The sequence below is a fragment of the Trichechus manatus genome, unplaced genomic scaffold (assembly GCF_000243295.1).
Source record: "Trichechus manatus latirostris isolate Lorelei unplaced genomic scaffold, TriManLat1.0 scaffold00034, whole genome shotgun sequence".
NCBI lineage: Eukaryota > Metazoa > Chordata > Mammalia > Sirenia > Trichechidae > Trichechus > Trichechus manatus.
The window spans coordinates 20,949,890-20,973,222 of NW_004443970.1; the positions used below are offsets into that span (position 1 = coordinate 20,949,890).

General features: G+C 44.5%; 1 protein-coding gene across 1 annotated transcript in view; it reads left to right on the forward strand.

The window, feature by feature from the left end:
* The first annotated feature begins 8,572 nt into the window (after nt 1-8,572).
* The window catches only part of PROM1 (prominin 1), a 124,940-nt gene continuing 110,179 nt past the window's right edge, over nt 8,573-23,333 (forward strand). Inside the window, exon 1 of the mRNA XM_023730251.1 lies at nt 8,573-8,879. Coding sequence (XP_023586019.1) covers nt 8,660-8,879 — 220 coding nt within the window. The 5' untranslated portion in view covers nt 8,573-8,659. The remainder of the gene's footprint in view (nt 8,880-23,333) is intronic.

Consider the following 23,333-nt stretch of genomic DNA (forward strand, 5'->3'; position numbering starts at 1 on the left):
GTGCCAGGTGCGGTACTTACTAGGTCTCTCATTTTCACAACCCTATACGAAAGCCCCATTTTACAGGTGAGCCAAGGACAGTCGGGAGTGTAAGCAACTGCTCACTGTCACAGAGTTAATGAGTGGGACCAGAGACTCCTGCCCTGCCTCAGAAGCTTGGGCTATTGTCTCTATAGCAGTGGCCTTTGGTTTTGTTTTGCTTTGTTCTTTTTTATGGGCTCATATATATATATATGTGTATATATATATGTGTATTTAATGAACTTCCTTATGTTTTCAATGCTGGACTCTTACTCTGGGTTCTAATACAGTGAAGTAAAGTGCATCAAAGGATAGGCTAAAAATAAAACTTTAAGGCAAGCATTGTTTTGTTGATGCTGTTTAAAATATGAAGGAAATAGGGTTTTGGGGCCAAGAGCAACCTCATGAGATTTGTAAGGCTCAGGATGGTGAAGATCTTGGAGAAAATATCTTGGGTAATTTTAGCAGAAAAGGGACTTCTTGGAAGGATGCTGTCTTAGTTTCGTAGCACTCCTGTATCAGAAAAACCACAAGTGGGTGGCTTTAACGACAGAAATGTATTTTCTCACCGTTTAGGAGGCTAGGAGTTCGGCTTTGGAACACTGGCTAGGGGAAGTCTCTCTGCGTCTGCTCTGGGGGAGAGTCTTTGTCTCAGCTTCTCTAGAGTTCTTCCTGGCGTTCCTTGTTGATCTCCACGTGGCATGTGTCTCCCCTGCATTTGTGCTTGACTTCTTCTCTGCCTGATCTGCTCTTTTTAATCTGTCGAAAGTGACTGGTTTAAGACACATTCTACACTGATATGGCCTCATTGACATAACAAAGAAAACCCTGATCCCAAATGGGGTTACATCCACAGGTACACCCGTTGTAGTTTAGTCGAATCCCACTCATAGCGACCCTATGGGACAGGGTAGAACTGCCTCACAGGGTTTCCAAGGCTGTAAATCGTTATGGAAGCAGACTGCCATATCTTTCACCTGCAGAGCTGCTGGTGGGTTCGAACAACTGACCTTTCAGTTAGCAGCTGAATGCTTAACCACTGTGCCACCAGCACTTCTCATCCACAGGTATAGAAACCAAAAAAGAACTAAACTCGTTGTGGTCAAATTGATTCTGACTCATAGTGAAACTCTAGGACAGTAGAACTGCCCCACAGGGTTTCCAAAGCTGTAAATCTTTACAAAAGCAGACTGCCACATCGTTCTTCCGGACTGTGGCTGGTGGGTTTGAACTGCTGACCTTTTGGTTAGCAGCCAAGCACTTAAACAACTGTGCCACCAGGGCTCCCCCACAGGTATAGGGCTTAGGATTTACAGCACATATTTTTACGGGCACAATTCAATCTGTAACAGATGGTTTCTGGGTGGCTTAGGGAAATGGCAGGAAGGCTGGCTAGCGAGGCTCAGAAACCCAGAGGAGTGGGGCCCAGGACATGAGGCAGGACACTGAGGCCATCTCAGGACCATGGATGTGGCTGCTGGTACTCTCACTGCCATCACTAGAATGAAATAGAAGTTGACCTTGTTTCAGTGTGTGGTGGAGTCCCTGGGTGGTGCAAATGTTTAATGTGCTCGACTGCTAACTGAAAGGTTGAAGACTTGTCTACCCAGAGGCACCTTGGAAGAAAGGCCTGGAGATCTCTTTCCAAAAAAATCAGCCATTGGAAACCCTATGGAGCACAGTTCTACTCTGACACACGTGGGGCCGCCATGAGTCGGTGTTGACTCGAGGGCAACTGGTTGGTTTTCAGTGTGTGAATCCAAGCACAGGCCCAGGAGAAAGCACCTGATGGCCCAGCTTGGGTCACATGGCCCCTGGGAGTTCGGGATTTGGGCACCTCAGCTGGCCTCACACTAAGAAGCATGGCTGCCTCCCAGAGGGTTCACAAAGATGAGCTCAGGAGCTGGGCAGCCCTACCCCTCCAAGAAATACAATCCAGATGACAAACATCCACTACAGAGATCCTTTAAAAGGAAGATTTGAAAAGTTCCATCAAAAGACAAAGAGAAGAAATGAAGCAGCTCCATCACCATTTGCTTTTTAACCATGTTGGTTAAAGCAGTCCTCTGGATTCCAGGCTCAGTATCCTGTGAGGTTTTTGTTTAAAATTCACGTTCTTGGGCCCCTTTCCCAGTTTGAAGTCAGTGCATTTGTAGTACAAACCAAGAATCTGTGTCCTGTAAACCAGAAAAATGAGCAAGACTTCCTAATTGATTAGTCTAGTTCCCCTTTAAAGGGGATAGCCTCAGGGGAGCAATTTCCAAAGTTCCGCAAAGCTGAGAGTCCCAGCAGCAGGTATGTCCCCAGACTTGTAGACGAGGTATTCTGCCGGGGGTGAGTCTAGGGAGGCGAGAATCTGCTGCTACAGAGCAACCTAACATATGCCTGCCTTCCAGAGCCTGTAAGACTGCTAATGAGAAACAAATGCTTGATCCAGTTTGGAAATAGGTAAAAAATGACCGTGTTGTGCTAGTTCTCCTCCCTGTCCCTGACCACGGAGTTTCAGCAAGGCTTTATTGAGTGCCCACTGTGTGCCAGGCCCTGGGCATACAGGATAAGTCAGGGATCCCACACAGCCACTGGGATAGATCAGTTCCGTGCAATGCCAGAAGGGCCTTTGGGGAGCTTTTCCCTTCAGACTGTTGTCCTGCAGCTGTGTTAGGGAAGCCTGAGGTGTCCTTGGAAAGTGCCATGGATTGGCCAGGCAGATAATCCAGGAGCAGTGCGAGTTCTCCAACTTTCCTTGTCCTAAAAATCAATCACCAAGGGAGCTTATTAAAACTGCGCTTTAGTGGGCCTCATCCCCAGAAACTAGATCTGTTAATCTGCATTTTAAATAAATGCCCCATTCTATACTGATGCAGATGTCAGCCTCCCCGGCCCACCCACTCCCCCAGGGTTCTCCTGGGCTCTCAGTGGGCAGTTCCTGAGCTGTTCTCAGTTGCTCTTGCTTGCTCCGGGTACCTGTTGTTGTTCATTGCCTTGGAGTTGGCCCGGCTCATGGTGATCCCACACGTGTGGGAATGAAATGCTGCCTGGTCCTGCAACATCCTCCTGGGTCCACAGGTGCACTGTACTGTAATTGTCCCCCACCATCTCCATAATGGGCATAATAGCTACTGATGGACACAAAGTATGTGCCTTAGGGGGAGATGATTGCCCTCTGAGAGACATTTATTGTTTATCTTAGAGGGGCCAAGGAGGAAGGATTGTTAACTGATGGCAGTCAGGCTAGAATAGCCTATAAGGAGATGGCCACATGCCCTGAGCAGGGGCCCATGAGCAGTCTTCTTGCCCATGGGGAAGCCTTCCCCTTTTATTACCCCCTTCCCCTATTCTGGTGGCACAATGTTTAAGAGCTTGGCTGCTAACCAGAAGGATGGCAGTTCTAATCCACCAGCTGCCCCTTGGAAACCTTATGGAGGCAGTTCTACTCTCTCCCATAGGGTCGCAATGAGTCGGAATCTACTCAACAGCAACGGGTTTGGTTGGGCAGGGTTTCCCCTATCCTGTTTCTGTACATGCTGTTAGGCACGTAATCATTGTAACCTACTAGTATATTAACCCTGGGAGAGAGGGACTTTGGGATTCCTTACCCATGGTGCGAAGTGGGGCACACTTGGATGCGATCATAACATCTCACCCGAGGATGGGAACCTAACTTCAGGGAAACTTGGCTGATGAAGCTGTTTGCTATTTGTTCGGTGAGTAATAAAAGCCTGTTATCATGCCATTAGAACAGTGACTGGTTTGTGCTCTGCTCCAAATGGTCCCTCGCCCTAAGAACTTGTGAACCTGCTATATCATACATCCCTGTGATTGATTGCGGATTAGAGTGTTGTGATCCCTAGGGTTTTCACTGGCTGATTTTCACAAGTAGATCTCTGTCTTAGTCTGAAAACTCCACTGAAAGCTGTTCAGCATCATAGCAACGTGCAAGCCTCCACCTGACAGACAGATGGTGGCTGTGCATTGGCCTGGAATCGAATCCTGTCTCCCATGTGGAAGGTGAGAGTTCTATACCTAGGCCATCTTTTCTGGCGTGCCTAATTAAAACTGAGATGAAAAATTCCTCCTTTTTGATGTGACTTTTTCGATTGTCTAGAGTTTCATAAACAGGTTTCCTTAAAGTTTGCTCTCAAACTTAAGGAGGACCCACACGTTGGAGCAAGATGTAAAGAAGTCTGTCACCCAGCTCAACTAATGTTTCCCTCATTACAGCAGTGAGCACTAATGGCTCATTTCATTTGGGATTTCCCTTCCTCTGCTTTTTCACTGAGGGAGTTGGAGAGCCTGTTTATTCATACCTCTCTCACGGGCCGCCTGCCATTTCTCTCCTGCCGCTGTTTCTCACCATCCCTGGCTGAGATGGGATAGCATTACCAGGAAGTCAGCCTTCCTCAGCAGCACAACCCTTAATCCTCCCAGCTGCTGTGCTTGAGGCTTAGCGCTCTGCCTATCCTTCAGCAGAAAACAAGAACGTGTGTGTGTGTGTGTGTGTGTGTGTGTGAGAGAGTGTGTGGGGTGTGAGCGTGTGAATGTATGCGTGTGTAGATGTGTCTGTATGTGGTATTTGCTAGTGTGTCTGTTGTGTGTATATGGTGTGTGTGAGTGTGTGATATTTGAGAATGTATGAGTGTGTGGTGAGGGTGGTGTGTGTGTGGTATGTGCGATATATTCATGAGTGTGTGTGTGGTAAGGGTGGTGTGTGAGTGTGGTGTGTGAGTGTGGTGTGTGTGTATGTGTTGATGTGGTATGTGATGGGGGCATGAGTATGAGTGCGTGTGGTGAGGTGGTGTGTGAGTGTAGATGTGTTTGTATGGTGTGTGTTAGTATGTGTATGGGGTGTGTGTGTGAGTGTGAGTCTGTGACATGAGTGTGAGAATGTGTGAGTATATGTGGTGAGGGTGGTGTGTGAGTGTGTGGTGGTGGTGTCTGTAGATGTGTATGTGCGTGTGGTATGTGTGTGATGTATATGCATGTGTGGTGTTTGCGTGTGCTGTGTGTATGTGGTGTGCCTGTGGGTATGTGTGGGGTGTGTGTGTGTGTGTGCCTGCTTGCGTGCTTAGGGGAGAACAGTCCTATTCCACTTGAGTAAGCACGCACCCTTTCCTTCCAAATCTTGCTCCTAGCCTGTGCATCCCTGGTCGTTTCCTGACAGGGAGCTTACGAAAGCTAACTTGCTTTACTTCTTAGCATTGGATCTCTTTAGAAACAATTTGAACATTAAGCAGAGTACACTTGTGTTTGAATATGCAAGATGGTAGTTTCCTAGCGCCTTTCAGACTTTCAGAGCCTGGGGATCGGTGTTTGCAGTGCCTGTGGCCTGGCAGGGAGACCGAGCCCTTCGGAAGCAGTTGTCAGGGTCATGGCGTATATTGTGGGTGTGGTGGCAAACGGGGAGGGGAGGCACAGCTGGAGTTTGGGGTTAATGAGGATGGCACTGAGCAGCCCATAATCTGATAGAGGGAGTGTTTAGGGTTTAGTGATTCTATTAGGAAGAGCCCTGGTGGTGCAATGCTTAAGGGCTCGGCTGCTGACTGAAAGGTCGACAGGTCCAAACCACCTGGCAATCAACTCCGGTAAAGATTACAGCCTAGGACGCTCTTTGGGGAAGTTCTACTCTGTTCTGTAGGGTCACTGTGAGTCAGAATTGACTCAGCATCACGCAACAGCAACAAAATTCTATTGTTAGCTCTGTACTGAGCTAATTGGAGTGAAAAGGGATTTGGAAGACAAGGCAGTGTCTAAAGGGATTACATATGAATTGACATCTTCATTCAGATAGTTCATGAAATCCCACCTTTTGTCTGGAGCTTTCTTTGACTTGGTGGAATGTAGGTCATTTGGCCCCTTGTAAAATGTGTCACTTTCTTGGTTATGCCCCCACCCCAGCTCCCATCTCACAGTGTGTTTCAGGAGCAGCCTATACTCAGTAAACTAGCATCTAACTTACAAAATAAAATCAGGGTGTTTCTGAACAGGGGAACAAAAAGATAGGAAGAGAGGTGCATCCCAGTTTCTATTTGTAGGTTCTGTTTTGATTCACCTAGTCTTACGTAATGGCATGAGTCGATCAGTTGTTTTCCTTTACTTTCTAGTTAGCAAGCAGCAAGTGAACACCAAGTGTGTGCCACTCCCTTAGTTACTCTGGGGCTAGAAACACCAATAAAACAGGGTCTACTTTGGAGGAACTTGCTGTCCATTTCCCTCACGGGACACTGTGTTGGCCACAGCTTTTAGGATTCCTGCTTCTTTCTCCTTTCCCAGGGCATGGACAGGGGTCTCCCTCTGCCCTGCCTGTCATTCCCTGTACCTCTAGATGTCCATGTGGTGACTCGGAGTGAGGGTTTCCATCAGAATTCCTTGGTGAGCTTGTTAGAAAAACAGAGTTCAGTGCTCTCTCTCAAGCTCAGAGAGTTTGGTCCCTGGCCTTGGGGCCATGTCCTTCTAGTTTGGATTGAGGGTGACATAGAGAGGGTGATGTTTGAAATAAGATCAGTGGCAGATAAGTGGAATATAAGGCAGAGTAAGAGAGAGAGGGAGCCCTGGTGGTACAGTGGTTAAGAGCTCAGCTGCTAACCAAAAGTTTAGCAGTTGGAATCCACCAGCTGCTGCTTGGAAACCCTATGGAGCAGTTCTACTCTCTCCTGTAGGGTTGCTATGAGTCAGAATCGACTCCATGGCAATGGGTTTAAGAGAGGGACAGAGAGAGGAGGGGGAGGGGAAAGAGAAGGAGAGAAAACACAAACTTGAAGAGAAATAAGCATTTATAGTCTTTTGCTGGGGGCCTCTGAATCTCTGATTGGAGTCTTTGAGAAGCCGGGCTCTGTCAGGGTGGTATCTTGGTGTAGTGGTGAGAGCTTGGACTCTGAAGGCAAACTTTTTTTTTTTTAACCAACCTGAAACACACTGTGAGATGGGAGCTGGGGCGGGGGCATAACCAAGAAAGTGACACAGTTTACAAGGGGCCAAATGACCTACATTCCACCAAGTCAAAGAAAGCTCCAGACAAAAGGTGGGATTTCATGAACTATCTGAATGAAGATGTCAATTCATATGTAATCCCTTTAGACACTGCCTTGTCTTCCAAGTCCCTTTTCACTCCAATTAGCTCAGTACAGAGCTAACAATAGAATTTTGTTGCTGTTGCGTGATGCTGAGTTAATTCTGACTCACAGTGACCCTATAGAACAGAGTAGAACTTCCCCATAGAGTGTCCTAGGCTGTAATCTTTACCGGAGTTGACCCTGCTTCATGGTGACCCCATGTGTGTCAGGTAGAACTGTGCTCCATAGGGTTTTCAATGGCTGATTTTTCAGAAGTAGATTGCCAGGTCTTTCTTCTGAGGCACTTCTAGGTGAACTCGAGCCTCCAACCTTTCAGTTAGCGGCCAAGCACGTTAACCATTGCACCACCTAGGGACTCCCTGAAGGCAAACTTTGTTGTTTGCCGTGGAGTCGATTCTGACTCATAGCAACCCTATAGTACAGAGTAGAACTGCTCCATAGGGTTTTCTAGGCTGTAGTCTTTTCGGAGGAGCCCTGGTAATGTAGTGGTTATGAGCCTGGCTGCTAATGAAAAGGTTGGCAGTTCGAACCCATCAGCTGCTCCTTGGAAACCCTATAGGGCAGTTCTACCCTGTCCTATAGGGTCACTGTGAGTCAGAATCGACTCGACGATAATGGGGTTTTTAATCTTTTTGGGAAAAGGTCACCAGGTCTTTCTCTCACAGAGCCACTAGGTGAGTTCGAACCTTTGACCTTTGGCCTAGCAGCCGAATGCTTAACCATTGTGCCACCAGGGCTCCTTAACGCAAACTACTGAGTTTGAATTCCAGCTGTGACCTCAGGCCAGTCACTGGAACCTTCTCTACCTCAGCTAACTCGTCTATAAATGGGATAATGCTTTGAATGAGGTCCCCCTGTAAAGCACATAGAACAGTGCCCGGAATAGAGTTACTGCCATCGAGTCAATTCCGACTCATAGTGACCCTATAGGACACAGTAGAACTGCCCCATAGGGTTTCCAAGGAGCGCCGGGGGGATTCGAACTGCCGGACTTTTGGTTAGCAGCCATAGCTCTTAACCATTACACCACCAGAGTTTCTGTAATAGAGTTAGTGCTCAATAAATACCAGCTTCTCACACTGCCCAGCCTTCTCTACAAAGACCTGGTGTTTCCTGAACCCGTGAAGGGCGTGTGCTCTGAGTCTGGGCCCTTGAGGAAGGCTCTTCCCTGAGTCCTTGCTTCCATGCCAGCCCCTCCCTGTGGCTATGGAGCAGTCCCTGTGTTTGGTTTCCGCCCATCCAGATTACGCTGAGGGTTTGCTCTAAGCTCATAACCTCCTCCCCAAGGAAGCTGCTGGTGGAGGCAGAGGCAGGTTACAGGCATTGGTGACTCTGCTGCCCTTTCTCTTCCTGTTAGGGATGGTGCCCTGAGTAACTGACCTCCTCTGGAGAAGGCTCGTCTGCACCCTTCGCTGCATGCCAGCCCAGCCAGACGACTGAGAGTTCTACTGAGCTGTTCCCAGCGCGCCTGTACTGCCCAGGGAAGCTGCCTCCTTTCCTGAAGCTTCCAGAACCTCTGAAGTGGGAGGAACCCAGTTCTACCTCATGTTTTGGGGAGCTTGCTAGCTATGGCTCTTATCCTTGGCTGCTTACTGCTGCTGGGGCTGTGTGGGAAGACCATTTCAGCAGGGCCGCCTTCGTCTACACAGACTCCTGAGGGTCTGCATTTTGACTTGCCTGCAGTGAACTATGAGACCAGTGGCTCCCCTAGTACAGGATCCATTACAGGTCTCTTTCGAATGGTGCACACCTTTCTCCATGTTGTTCAGCCCCACAATTTTCCTGAAGGTAAGTGCTGGCGATTGATGTTCAAATACACAGACACAGTATTTCTTGTTTTCTAATGACAATACAATCAATATATGAGATAGTATTTAAAGTATGAGGTTCCATGTGATTGAACTGCGCAGGAGCAGAAAGTATGTAGACAGAAGTTGAGAAGACTTATATCAGCTTAAATGGGTTGTCAGAAATGTGATTTATAAGAAATGGAATCCAACTATGTTGCTATGTCACCTATGTCAGTTTTTTAATTGTTTATCCTTCCCCTACTCGTGACTTACCCCTCCACCCCCTTTTTTTTTTTTTTTTTTGGTTGGATCAGTGAATTATTCTAAAATACATATCAAAAGTAAAGGCTAAAAATGCAAATTGTTCATCATCAAATGAGAAGTTGCTGGCATCTCCTGGCTGGGCTAGCACTTGAAAAATTTAATCCTTTCAAGACTCAATTATTTTCTGCTTTGAAATTTTTTGTTGATAACGTGTGTTTTCAGTAGAGGAATGCATGCTGAGTCATTGAGTGTGTTTACATTTTTGGTCGGTAATATACATTTTGAGAAATATTATGTGAAAATACATGATTTATGGGAGCCCATCTGGTCCACCAGTCTTGGGTAGCAGGCTTTATTGTGGGGTGCCTTCCATTTGGGTACATGGAGCCCCTCTGGTTTTGCCTAATATCCCAGCTATTTTGCGTCAACACATTTTTTTTTTTTTTTTTTGCCTTTCATCATTATACAAGTCCTTACTGTAGGAAAGCAAATACTTTCAGCGGGAAAAGTATACTCCCAAAGAATTCCAGAGGCATAAAAAGTGGGTGAGATATTGTATGTTCCATGAGTCACGAAAGGGTTAACTCTCCTTCACTCACCACAAAATGCATTTTAACATTGTTTAGGGCTGGGGTAGGCCTGTCTAAACCTGTGTACCTACTTAACTGTTTGCTTCCCGTCTCAAAATTTGGATGTGAGGAAGGAAGGGAGGCCCGCTTGCCGGAACTTTCTAGGCATAGTACTGTATCCTTTATATGTAGTACTGTTTGCTGCTTTGGCCTTCTTACCCTTATGACCCCTCTCATCTGTACTCAAAAGTATTCAGGGTGTGTGTTTGCAAGGACAGAATTATGAGGTGAAAATGGTCCATGGGGATTATTTGCTACTAGGGTTGGCAGCCTAGATTTTTTATTTGCTTAATATTAGACCTACCTAGGCTTCTTCTTTAAACTATAAATACTTGAATACTATGGCTGATTACTAAAAATTATAAAATTTGTAGTAATCTTTATCATTTTCCATAGCCATTCAGCTACCATTTATAAGAGGCTTATTTGTGTGGGTGGGGGGGTGGGGGGGTGGAATATGTGTACGTATTTAGTCAATTTCATCACTTGTTTATATTATTGACAGTTTATATGCTTTCCTTAAAATAAAATTTTAACATTTAATTTTTTTACATTTATTAGTCTTAGGTTAAGCAATTGAAACAGTTTGAAGTGTAGTTGTCAATTTTTTGTAAGCTTCAAGTTCAGTTTGTGAAATATGTGACTCTAAGCCCTGATTCTTATTGAAGAGAGTTGTGTATGTCACTACTTAAAAGGTTAAATTAGGAAATAAAAAATAAGCTGAGTTTGTTAATGCTGAATACAAACGCACTGTTCTGAATGCTTCTCTCTTTGTGTATTTGTAGACTTTGTGTAAATGTTATTGAATAAACAAATACCTGCTAGTGATTCAAATCTTTTTTTTTAACGTAAAAAGCATAACATTTAGCTGTTTAATATGAATATACAATGACTTCCTCAAAAAGATTGGGAGGCAACTTGTGTTATTATTCTAAGGCATATTGCATAATTCATTAATCCCGTAATCTCTTTCCATATGTTCTTCTGTTTTGCTCCCTTTAGATTTCGTAGGTAGCCTCTTTCATAATCACTTTACAAGAGAGAGCAGCATTTCGTAAAACCGTCATTCAAATGATCAGGTTAGAAGGCCTCCTTTAGCTTTACACAACACTTCCCCATGGATTTTAGGATTTTGAAATCTACCATCATTAGTTTAGAAGGCGGCATCTGAAAATCCTAATGCAATCTGAGGATGTTAGCCTACTTTTCCCTTGACCTTCATCAGTACTTACTACCTTGCAGAAAGAAGTTCCCGAAGTTTCAGGAGCAGAACAGAGGATTACTACCCCTTGCAAAAAAAAAAAAAAAGTTTATTAGGTTGCTTAAAGAATATTGACTTTAACAGATAACATCAGAGTGTTGGTTTTCTTCCACCCTTCCAAAACTTACATTCCTTTGCTCCGTTATTAAATTTCATAATAGTCTCATGGTGTCCACTGGGTGTTTGGCAACATAAACAACACATACGAGACAATCAGGACATTTCTATTTGGGGCTAGTGCATTTCACGAGCACCAAATCTTAGGTAGAGGCTTTAGTAATTGGGGAAAAAGAAAAGTTGGGCTCTTTTTAAAATTTTTTTAAGTTGTTTTATTGGGCTAAAAATATATACAGTATAACAAAACATTTGCCAATGCAACATATTTTACATGTACATTACAGTGACGTTGATTATGTTCAACGTGTTGTGCAACCATTGCCACTACCCATTGCCAAGTTATTCTGCCACCATTAGAAGAAACTCAGTGCCCCTAAACTAAAACTCCCCCTTTCCCTTCTCCCTCCTACCCCTGGTAATCACCGATAAACTTTGGTCTCCCTGCATTTGCCTATTTCATATAAGTGAGATCATACTTATAAATATTTGCCCTTTTGTGACGAATTGATTTCACTCAGCGTGATGTTTTCAAGGTTCATCCATGTTGTAGCATACATCAGAACTTCATTTCTCTTTATGGCTGAGTAGTATTCCATTGTATGTATGTACCATATTTTGTGTATCTGTTCATCTGTTGATGGACATTTAGGTTATTTTCATCTTTTGGCTAACGTGAACAGTGCAGCAATGAACATTGGTATGAGTTCCTTCTTATTATTTAGTGCCTCAACCGAATTAACAAAAGCAGAAGGCTTCAGGACCAGCCCCGTATGGGCTAATGTCTTCTTAGACATTACTATACATAGGAGATATCATCCTGTAGTATATTTTTTTCTTTTTGAAAGAGTAGAGGTGTGCTGAGTGCAAGTCCCAGCACAGGCCAAGGAGCAGAAGAGGGAGGAAAGCAGGGCTGTGGAGGCCGGGCTGCCTCTTTTCATGCCATCTCTCTAGGGAGTTCTTCACTTCTACATCCTTGTGTCCAACCAAAATGGCATGCCGAATTTTGCACGTGGAACTCTCTAAGAGAAGCCCATGTTGTGTCTCTTCATAAACACAAGATGGAAAGGTCTTGTTGAGCCGAGACTCCCAGCCTTCTTCCTGGGCAGAAGAGGAGATGATCATACATTATGCCAAGAACACAGGTAGCTATGCGACCTGGCACAGTGGGCTCTAGGACCTGGCTGTGGGTATTTCAGGAATGCCTGGCCTGGCCTGAAGCTGCAAGAGCGATACAATGTGCTAGCTATGCTTAGGCTCACTAAAGCAAAAGTTATTCATTCATTCATGCAACCTAGAGAGGGTGTTGGGGGCAGGATGACCAGGGGAGTTGAGGAAAGGGTGTTCCAGGCAGAGGAAACAGCATGTTTGGGAGTGGAGAAGACTGTGGTTTATTCCAGTATGGGGTGAGGTTAGGGTGTTCTTAGAATAAGTTGACCAAGCTTAGCTAGAGCCAGAACATAGAGGGCCCTTAGTGCCAGGCCAGGGAGCTTTGTAGAGGGAAGGAAGCTACAGATAGTATTTGAATGGAGGTTTCCATCATTTAAGCTTTTATTGAAGGCCCCTGCTTTCTGGGTGCTGTAGACAAGGTAGAAGTAGAACTGGCTTTTAGGAAGATGACTCCGACATCGGCTTGTAGGATAGGTCATTAGAGGAGAGGAACTGACTAGGAGACCTGTCTGGGGACTCCAGCAGTAGTCCAACCAAAACCAATTGCTGTAGAGTCGATTCCGACTCAAAGTGACCTTACAGGACAGAGCAGAACTGCCCCATAAGGTTTACAAGGAGAGGCTGGTGTATTTGAACTGCTGACCTTTTGTTTAGCAGCTAAGCTCTTAACCACAATGCCACCAGGGCTCCCTGCAGGAGTCCAGGGGGAGGTAATAATGAAGGAACTTAGAGTGAGGCAAAGGTAAGGTCCAAATGGATGCTGCTGTTGTTAGTTGCCACTGAGTCAATTCTGACTCATGGTAACCCCATGTGTTACAAAGTAGAACTGGTCCATAGGGTTTTCTTGGCTGTAATCTTTTTTTCCCCCCTCTTTTAACCAGCATGAAGTCTTTTTTTTTAAATTTTTTTTATTGTACTTTAGATGAAGGTTTGTAGAACAGATAGTTTCTCATTAAACAGTTAGTATACATATTGTTTTATGACAATGGTTAACAACCCCACGACATGTCAACACCCTCTCTTCTCCACCTTGGGTTCCCTATTACCAGCCTTCCTGCCCCCTTCTGCCTTCTAGTCCTTGATCCTGGGCTGTTGTGCCCCATTAGTCTCGTTTTGTTTTATGGGCCCGTCTAATTTTGGCTGAAGGGTGAACCTCGGGATGACTTCATTACTGAGCTGAAATGGTGTCCGGGGGCCGTACTTTCAGGGTTTCTGCAGTCTCTGTCAGGCTAGTAAGTCTGGTCTTTTTTTGTGAGTTAGAATTTTGTTCTACATTTTTCTCCAGCTTGGTCCGGGAGAAACCCTCTTGATCACAACCCTCTGTTGTGATCCGTGTCAGAGTAGTCTGTGGTGGTAGCCGGGCACCATCTAGTTGTACTGGACTTAGTCTGGTGGAGGCTGTGGTAGTTGTGGTCTGTTAGTCCTTTGGACCAATCTTTCGCTTGTATCTTGTTTTTTTCATTCTCCTTTGCTCCGGAAGGGGTGAGACCAGTGGAGTATCTTAGATGGCTGCTCACAGGCATTGAAGACCCCAGACGCTACTCAACAAGGTACAATGTAGAATATTTTTTTCATAAACTATGTTATGCCAGTTAAGCTAGATGTTCCCCGAGACCATGGTCTCCATGGTCTTGGCTGTAATCTTAATGGAAGCAGATCGCCAGGCCTTTTCTTCCATGGTCCTGCTGGATGTGTTCGAACCTCCAACCTTTTGATTAGCAGTTGAGCACAAACTGTTGGCGCCAGCTAGGGATGCAGTATCTATTTTATGTCCAAAGGACTTGGTTCAAATCCTAGCTCTTGCCTACTACCTGCTGGATGATTTTTGCCAAGTTCTTGGTCTCTGTTCTCTGAGATGGAATATGACTATCATAACCCACTTCATAGCTTATATCTGTGAGGCTTAAATGATATATGTTTAGAGCCCATGTTTAAAACCATGCCTGAGACACACTGAGAAAAATCCTCAGTAAACATAGCTGCAATGAATATTATTTGAGAGGCAGAATTGGCCAAACTTGATGCCGAGATTGGGATAGGGAGGGGATGTCAGAATAGTACTGCTCCTTCAAGAAAATTCTCCACGCAGTGGCCACATAAAGGAACAGTTCCATTACTATAGAGGTAAAGTGAAGATACCCTTCTGAACTGGAACTGAAGCGATTCCCGGATACCACCTTCTAGCCAAACAATGGACAGTCCTGTAAAATAAATAGTAACACCCAAGAGGAACGTGCTTCTCAGAACAGTCAATTATACGCAATCGAAAGGGCAGTATTTGCCCAAAAGCAAAGATGAGAAGGCAGGAAGGGGTAGAAAATCAGGATGAAAGGAAACGGGGAACCCAGCGTGGAAATGGGGAGAGTGCTGACACATTGTGGGGAATGAAACCAATGTCATGGAATGCTTTATGTACAGACTCTCAAATGGGAAACTAATTTGGTCTGTAACCTCCCACCTGATGCACAACGAAAAGAAAAATCTACAAATAATGGTCTTGTTTTTCTTTGTATCTTTGTTCTTAACTGCTGTTTCCAGTATCTGCTGTAAGGCTGATACCATGCTTGGCTGGGTGTTATCCCATTTGATCCTCCCAACAACTTTGGGAGGGGTAGATGGTTGTGTTATTTCTATTTACTATCCCCGTCGTACAGATTAAGGAGCCCTGGTGGCAGAGTGGTTAAGCACTCGGCTGCTAACCAAAAGGTCTGTGGTTCGAACCCTCCAGCAGCTCCACAGGGGAAAGATGGGGCAGTCTACTTCCATAAAGATTTCAACCTTGGAAACCCTATGGGGTACTTCTGCCCTGTCCTGTAGGGTTGCTATGAGTTGGTATGGACTCAACAGCAATGGGTTATACAGATTAGGAAACTAAGTCAGAAAGCGGTTACATGTTCAAGACACACAACTAACAAGTGGGAAATTGAGAAACCCCGGCCTCCAGGACTAGTTATTTCTCCATCATTCCACAACTACTTTGTGGATAATTTGTTTCCCTTTTATTTTACCCTGCTGCTTCCATAAAGATTACAGGCTTAGAACCCTTATGGGGCAGTTCTCCTCTGTCCTGTAGGGTTGCTATGAGTTGGAATCGACTCCAGGGCAACAGATTTGTTTTTTTTGTTTTTGCTTTTATTTTACTATGATGCCTTTAAAATGACCATAGGTGACTATGGAAAACAGTTACTTTCCACACATTAAAAGCAGGCATTGCAGAAGATTATTTGCTGGGGACAGTGAGCAACGCCTTTTTCAGTTTTATGTGGCTGTGATGAATTTGGCATAAATTAGGAACCAAATCAGAGCCATTCTAATGGAACAAGCAAAAGAAAAATTTTCTCTGCTTTTTATTTTAATAGAAATTCCCTGAAATTATTCTCCACCTTGTTTTGGTATATGTCTAAAATTAGATTTTAGGACGGTTGACCTATGTTTAAAAACATTTTAGGCTAATCTCATTTGCTCCTGGGATTTGGCAGGTGTGGGAGTGGAGTTGGGTAAATGGTGGAAGTGAGGGAAAAAAACCCCGCTGCTGTCGAGTCGATTCCGACTCATGGTGACCCCGTACGTGTCAGAGAAGAACTGCTCCATTGGGTTTTCTTGGCTGTAATCTTTAAAGAAGCAGATTACCATGCCTTTCTTGCTTGGTACCACTGAGTGAGTTCAAACTACCAACCTTTAGGGTAGTAGTCACATGCAAACCATTTGCATCACCCAGGGATCTTAGAAGTGAGGGTGGGGGGAGAAGCTCAGCTTGGTTTCATTGGAATTTGTGGTACCACTAGGATTTTGGACGAAGTGTGAGCTCTCTCTGTTATAGGTAATGGAAGCCTGTTAGCTAAGGTAATCAAAAAAGAGACTTTATCATCAGGATTCTAGGTCATCTCATGGAACTTAGTGAGGGATCAGCCATCAGGGACCCTCCTGACTCTCTACATCTTGTCTTGGCTCCTCTCTGTACATCGACTACTTCATTCTTCCTCCTCCCCACCCTGTCTCCCCATGCTGCAGTCCTCATGGTGGACAGCCAGGTTGCCAACGACATAGGTTCCAGGCCAGCTTCCTGGAGAGTGGCTGGGAGTTCTTTCTCTTTCAGTCCCAACTCCAAATTCCCAGGGAGGTCCTCGGGCCTGCCTGGGCCGATTGCCAATGGACTTATTGATTGACTGTGCATGAAGCCGTCACTGTTACTGTGGCATCAGAGGCAAAGATATGATGCCCGGAAAGGGGTGGCTGGGCAGATAGCCCAATGGGTGTGTCCATGCGAATGTCCGTGTAGCCTCGGGCCCCAACACCTGCGTGTTCTTAGTTAATTCAGACAAAGCCAGTATTGTCTCCTTTAGATCATGTTGGCTGTGGGCCTGGCCATCAATAAGGTCATAGAGAAAAAGAACTAGTACCTATTGATCCAGCATATGCTGTTCAGTCATTCTGCTGGGCGAGCTACACATTTCTACATCAAAGAAAGATGATCCAACAGAATGCGGAAATTATCGAACAATATCATTAATATCACACAGAAGTAAAATTTTGCTGAAGATCATTCAAAAGTGGCTGCAGCAGTACATTGACAGCGGACTGCCAGAAATTCAAGCCAGATTCATAAGAGGACGTGGAATGAGGGATATTGTTGCTGAGGTCAGATGGGTCTTGGCTGAAAACAGAGTACCAGAAAGATGTTTGCCTGTGTTTTATTAACTATGCAAAGGCATTCAACTGTGTGGATCATAAAAAATTATGGATAACATTGCAAATAATGGGAATTCCAGAACACTTACTTGTGCTCATGAGGAACCTGTACGTAGACCAAGAGGCAGTCGTTCAAACAGAATATGGGAATACTGCGTGGTTTAAAATCAGGAAACGTGTGCATCAGGGTTGTATCCTTTCACCATACTTACTCAGCCTGTATGCTTAACAAATAATCCGAGGAGCTAGACTATATGAAGAAGAGTGTGACATCAAGATTGGATGAAGACTCATTAACAACCTGCAATATGCAGATGACCCAACCTTGCTTGCTGAAGAAGTGAAGAGGACTTGAAGCACTTACTGATGAAGATCAAAGACTAGTCTTCAGTAGGGATTACACCTCAACATAAAGAAAACAGAAATCCTCACAACTGGACCAATAAATAACATCATTATAAATGGAGAAAAGATTGAAGTTGTTAAAGATTTCATTTTACTTGTATCCACAATCAACACTCACATGGGAGCAGCAGTCAAGAAATTAAACAACACAATGTAGTGCATTGGGCAAACCTGCTGCAAAAGGCCTCTTTAAAGTGTTAAAAAGCAAAGATGTCACTTTGAGGACTAAGGTGCACCTGACCCAAGCCATGGTATTTTCAATTGCCTCATATGCATGGAAAACTGGACAATGAATAAGGAAGACTGAAGGAGGATTGATGCCTTTGAATTATGATGTTGGCGAAGAATATTGAATATACCATGGACTGCCAGAAGAATGAACAAATGTGTCTTGGGTGAAGTACAACCTGAATGCTCCTTAGAAGCAAGGATGGCGAGACTTCATCTCACATACTTTGGACATGTTATCAGGAGGGACTAATCCCTAGAGAAGGACATCATGCTTGGTAAAGTAGAGGATCATCGAAAAAGAGGAAGACCCTCAGTGTGAACCCTCAACAAGAAGAGAAGAGACCTTCAACAAGAAGACCCTCAACAGTGGTTGCAACAATGGATTCAAGCGTAATGACGATTGTGAGGATGGTGCAGGATGGGGCAGTGTTTTATTCTGTTGTACATAGGGTCACTATGAGTCGGAACTGACTCGATGGCACCTGACAACAACAACAACATGCTGTTCAGTTACTGTGCTGAGTGGGCTACAGCTATCATCTCTTTTCATCCTAACAGTTACAATGTTGTTGTTGTTAGGTGCCCTCAAGTTGATTCCAACCCACAGCTACCCCATGTGACAGAGTAGAACTGCTCCATAAGGTTTTCTAAGCAGGGTGGCCTCTAACTGCCAACATTTCCGTTAGCAGCTGAGCACTTAACCATTACATGCCACCAGGGCTTCTTAACAGTTATAATAGCAATCACTGTGTGATTATTGAAGTTACACTTTCCAGGAATGTCTTATGGGAGGAAACAAATCAAATACCATGGGAGTCCAGTAAATATTTTGGCTGTGTCTCCTGCCCCCCTCTTTCCTGGATTCACTAATGGCAGCAGTACTGGGGGCCAGGCCCCTTATGCCCCAGACCCAGCAGCTGTTGCCCAGCCTCCCCCGTCATTAGGGAGGTGACTCAGTCCTGAGCCCTTATCTGAACTGCAGCTCCAGAAAGATGTCTGCCTTTGCCGTGACGGTTTTCTTCGGTTGGCGTTGCGTCCTGAGCACCTGCTCCTCTGAATGAGTTTGAGATGATTTAAGAGCAGACCTGCCCGGTAACAGGCTTGGCTCTACTGAACGCTGTAAAGGTAAAATGAAATCACAGCCCGCAGATTGGCATGGACACGTGGCCAAAGTAGGGCGCTAGAGGGCCAGAATGGTTCCAGATGTTTTCACAAGAATAGCTACTTACGTGGCATTTTTATTGAGCTCTTCACTTGGGGAGCCAGTTGTGGGTGCCATTGTTGATTCCGGGAACGACAATTGTGCGGCCCCTCAGGGAGAGGCTGTTGTAGCCAATGAAGGGAAGAGAGCTGCACAGAGTTGAGTGTAGACAGCTGCAGTGAGGGAGAAAACGTATCAGGGGATTTGAATTGTATTTTAAATAAAGGGAAGGGGGCCCTCCCTCTGGAATACTTGATTTTTTTTTTGTACTTGGAGGCAGGGGAATAACATTTGATAAATTCTAATAAACACAGCTGGGCTGCTAAATGTCTGAAGCAGGAATGCTTTTATTAGAAACCAAACCGAGGAGTTTAGTCACGTCGAGGGGAGGGTTTGAACGGTGTAATGAGCATGCTGTGTGAAACGGAAGAGTACTGGGCAGATGCTAACATGAAGTGATTTTTAAATGACTGTCACGGAGGAGTTTCAGTTAATCAAACAGACTCACGTCAGCCACGCAGAAGGAAGCACGCTTGGTCGAGGAATTTGGTGAACTCCTGGACCTGTTGGAGCCCTGGTGGCACAGTGGTTAAGAACTAGTCTACTAACCAAAAGGTTGGCAGTTCAGATCCACCAGCCACTCCTTGGAAACCCTATGGGACAGTTCTTTTCTGACCTATAGGGTTGCTGTGAGTTGGAATAGACTTGATGGCAGCAGGGTTTTCTGGACCTGTTGTGATTGTTAGTTGCCTCCGTTGAGTCAGTTCCAAGTCACAGCAACCCCATGTGTACAGAGTAGAACTGCTCCCTAGTTTTTTCAAGGCTGTTTACCTTTTGGAAGCAGATCACCGGGACTGTCTTCAGAAGCGCATAACTGTTTGTGCCACTCGGTAGTTACATTGTTTGGGTCCCCAGATCACTGGTTTAGGCTCAGCCTCATTCACACCAGTGAGAGGTGGGCAGACTGTCTTCATCCCTGTTGTCAAATGACAGGAAACACATGTCACCAAAAAGGCTTCTAGATGGTGGGGTTGAAAAGTGCTTTTTTCAGAGAAGTGACACTGGTCCTTTCAAGTGAGAAACTTCTTTAGCTCTGTCATTTTCAGTGGAAATCTTTTCAAAAGGCATTTATTGACCTGCCTTTGAATTCAGCATCCACCAAACCTAAATCTACTTTTTGGGGGTGGTTAAGTATCATCATTGAAATCGGTTGCTCTCCTCAGAGCCTAAGGAGTTTGTGATGACCTGCGCTGACACTAACTGGCCCCCCGTTGCTGCCTTTTGCTTGTTAGGGGAGGTCAGATTGACCAAACCGAAAAAACCAAACTCATTGCCATCGAGTTGATTCCTACTCATGATGACCCCATGTTAGAGCAGAACTGCTCCATAGGGTTTTCAATGGGTAATCTTAAAGAAATCAATCTCTAGGCTTTTCTTCTGCAGTACCAGTGGGTGGACTTGAACTGCCAAACCTTTGGTTGGTAGCTGAGCATAAACCGTTTATATTGCTCAGCGAACTCCTTAACCAATTGCTGTTGCCTTTGAGTCAATTCTGACTCATGACCGCACTATGTGTTTCAGAGTAGAACTGTGCTTCATAGGGTTTTGAACGGCTGTGATCTTTTGGAGCAGATTGCCAGGACTTTCTTTTGAGGTGCCTATGGAAGGATTCGAACCGCCAACCTTTTGTTTAGTAGCCCAGTACTTAACCGTTTGTGCCACCCAGGGATGGGTAACAGTAGTTGTCAGGTTGACAGTAGTTGTCATTATTGATAGTTTATCTTCCTCCTCTGTAGCAAGGCTGCTCAAATATGTTCAGTTCCTACATATCTACAGGGTGGAACCATTCCATTGGGCAGCAATTCTCAATAATTAGGGGCGAGAGTGAAGCGTGTAGTTGGAGAAAAGCTAGCTCTTTCCCTAAACCGGTCGCCGTGGAGTCGATTCCAACTCACAGCGACCCTACTGGACACAGTAGAACTGCTCATAGGGTTTCCAAGGAGCGGCTGGTGGATTTGAACTGCTAACCTTTTGGTTAGCAGCTGAGCACTTAACCATTGTACCACCAGGGGTCCATATCCCTCTCCCTAGTGATGGGCAACTGAATGTACATTTATATTCCTTAAGTTAAAATAAAATGTCGAAGGCCTGATTGCCTGCTTTTTCTTTTTCAATTGCCTACAAGAACTGTTCACATTTACTGTGTTGATTCAGTATAGATTTTCTCATTCAAAGTCTCATTTTTATGCAATGAGTTGGTTCCTTAAACATTTCCTTTCTTAATAAAAGCTGTCCAATAACCAGCCATTTCTAAATTTTTTTAGATTAGTGACATATTTTCCTTCAAGAAAAAAAAAAAAAAAATTTCATATTGGAAACCTGAATCAGGAAGCTCTAAAGCAAAAGACAAAACCCAGCAAGCCTAGCTGGATGAGCGACAATAAGGCTTCACTGCAGGACTTACTTCCATTTGTAATCTAAGATGCCTCCCACCTGGGTATCCTGGAGGAAGTACTGATGTCCACACACAAACCCCACAAATGGTTGTGTTTTCACTGAATGGCTGTGCATCCTGAGTTCAGTCTGTGTTCTCCAGAAGTAGTGGCCTGGACCTGAGCCTAGAGCTCCCAGGCCGCCTTAGTGGCCATTTTGTGTACTTACCACATGGGGGTGGTACCAAGATTTTAAGCCAGTTAAGCCTTAGCTTCTCTCTGCTGCACATTTCCTGGAATAACAAGAGCTTTCTCCTTAATTAGTGTGGTGGTAGAGACACGCTTGAACTAGTGTTTAAACCGGTTGTGAACATGAGTTTTGTAGATTAGGAAAATTCAGTTGGTGGTAAAGCTGTTTTTTAGTGGCTTAAAAAAACAGAAATTTATTATCTTACATTTCTGGAGGTCAGAAGCCCAAAATCAATTTCACTGGGCTAAAATTAAGTTGTCAGTAGGGCTTTATTCTTTTTTGAAGCTCTAGAGGAGAATCTGTTTTCTTTTTTTTTATTGTGCTTTAGGTGAAAGTTTAAAGCTCAAGTTAATTTATTGTTATGTGACCCTGCTTGCAACCCCTATAATGTGACAGCACACTCCCCCTTTCCACCCCGGGTTTCCCATGCCCATTCAACCAGCTCCTATCCCTTTTTGCCCTCTCATCCTGCTTTCCAACAGGAGCTACCCATTTAGTCTCATGTATCTACTTGAACTAAGAAGCACACTCTTCATGAGTATTATTTTATGTTTTATAGTCCAGTCTAATCTTTGTCTGAAGAATTGGATTCGGGAATGGTTTTAGTTCTAGTTTAACAGAGAATCCAGGGGCCATGTCTTCTGGGGTCCCTCCAGTCTCAGTCAGATCATTAAGTGTGATCTTTTTGTGTGAATTTGAGTTCTGCACCCCACTTTTCTCCTGCTTCATCAGGGGTTCTCTGTTGTGTTCCCTGTCAGGGCGATCGTTGGTGGTAGCTGGGCACCATCTAGTTCTTCTGGTCTCAGGCTTGATAGAGTCTCTGGTTTATGTCACCCTTTTGTCTCTTGGGCTAATATTTGCCTTCTGTCTTTGGTGTTCTTCATTCTCCTTTGCTCCAAGTGGGTTGGGACCAACTGGTGCATCTTAGATGGCCGCCAGCAAGCTTCTAAGACCCCAGACGCTAGTCATCAAAGGGGATGCAGAACATTTTCTTAATAAACTTTGTTATGCCAGTTGACCTAGATGTCCCCCGAAATCATGGTTCCCAGACCCCTGCTCTGTGACTCTGTTCCTTGAAATGTTTTGTTGTATTCTAGTTGGTTTAGTGGACTTTTGGTTTAGTCCAGTTATGCTGACTTCCCCTGTATTGTGTGTTGTCCTTCACTTCACCTAAGATAATTCTTCTCTACTGTCTAGAGTTAGTGAATTTCCCTCTCCCTCCCTCCCCACTGTTGTAACCATCAAAGAATGTTTTCTTCTGTGTTGAAACATTTTCTCGAGTTCTTATAATAGTGGTCTTATACAATATTTGTCTTTTTGCGCCTGATGAATTTCACTCAGCATAATATGTTCTAGATTCATCCATGTTGTGAGATGTTTCGCGGATTCATCATTGTTCTTTATCATTGCGTAGTATTCCATTGTGTTAATATACCATACTTTATCCATTCCTCTATTGATGGGCACCTAGGTTGTTTCCATCTTTTTGCTATTGTGAACAGTGCTGCAATGAACATGGGTGTGCATGGCACTTATTTATCTATTTGTATGATGGCACTTATTTCTCTAGGCCATATTCCAAGAAGTGGGATTGTTGGATCCTATGGTACTTCTATTTCTAGCTTTTTAAGGAAGTACAAAATTGATTTCCAAAGTGGTTGTACTGTTTTACATTCCCACCAGCAGTGTATAAGTGTTCCAGTCTCTTCACAACCTCTCCAACATTTATTATTTTTGTTTTTTGGATTAATGCTAGCCTTGTTGGGGTGAGATGGTATCTCATTGTAGTTTTGATCTGCATTTCTC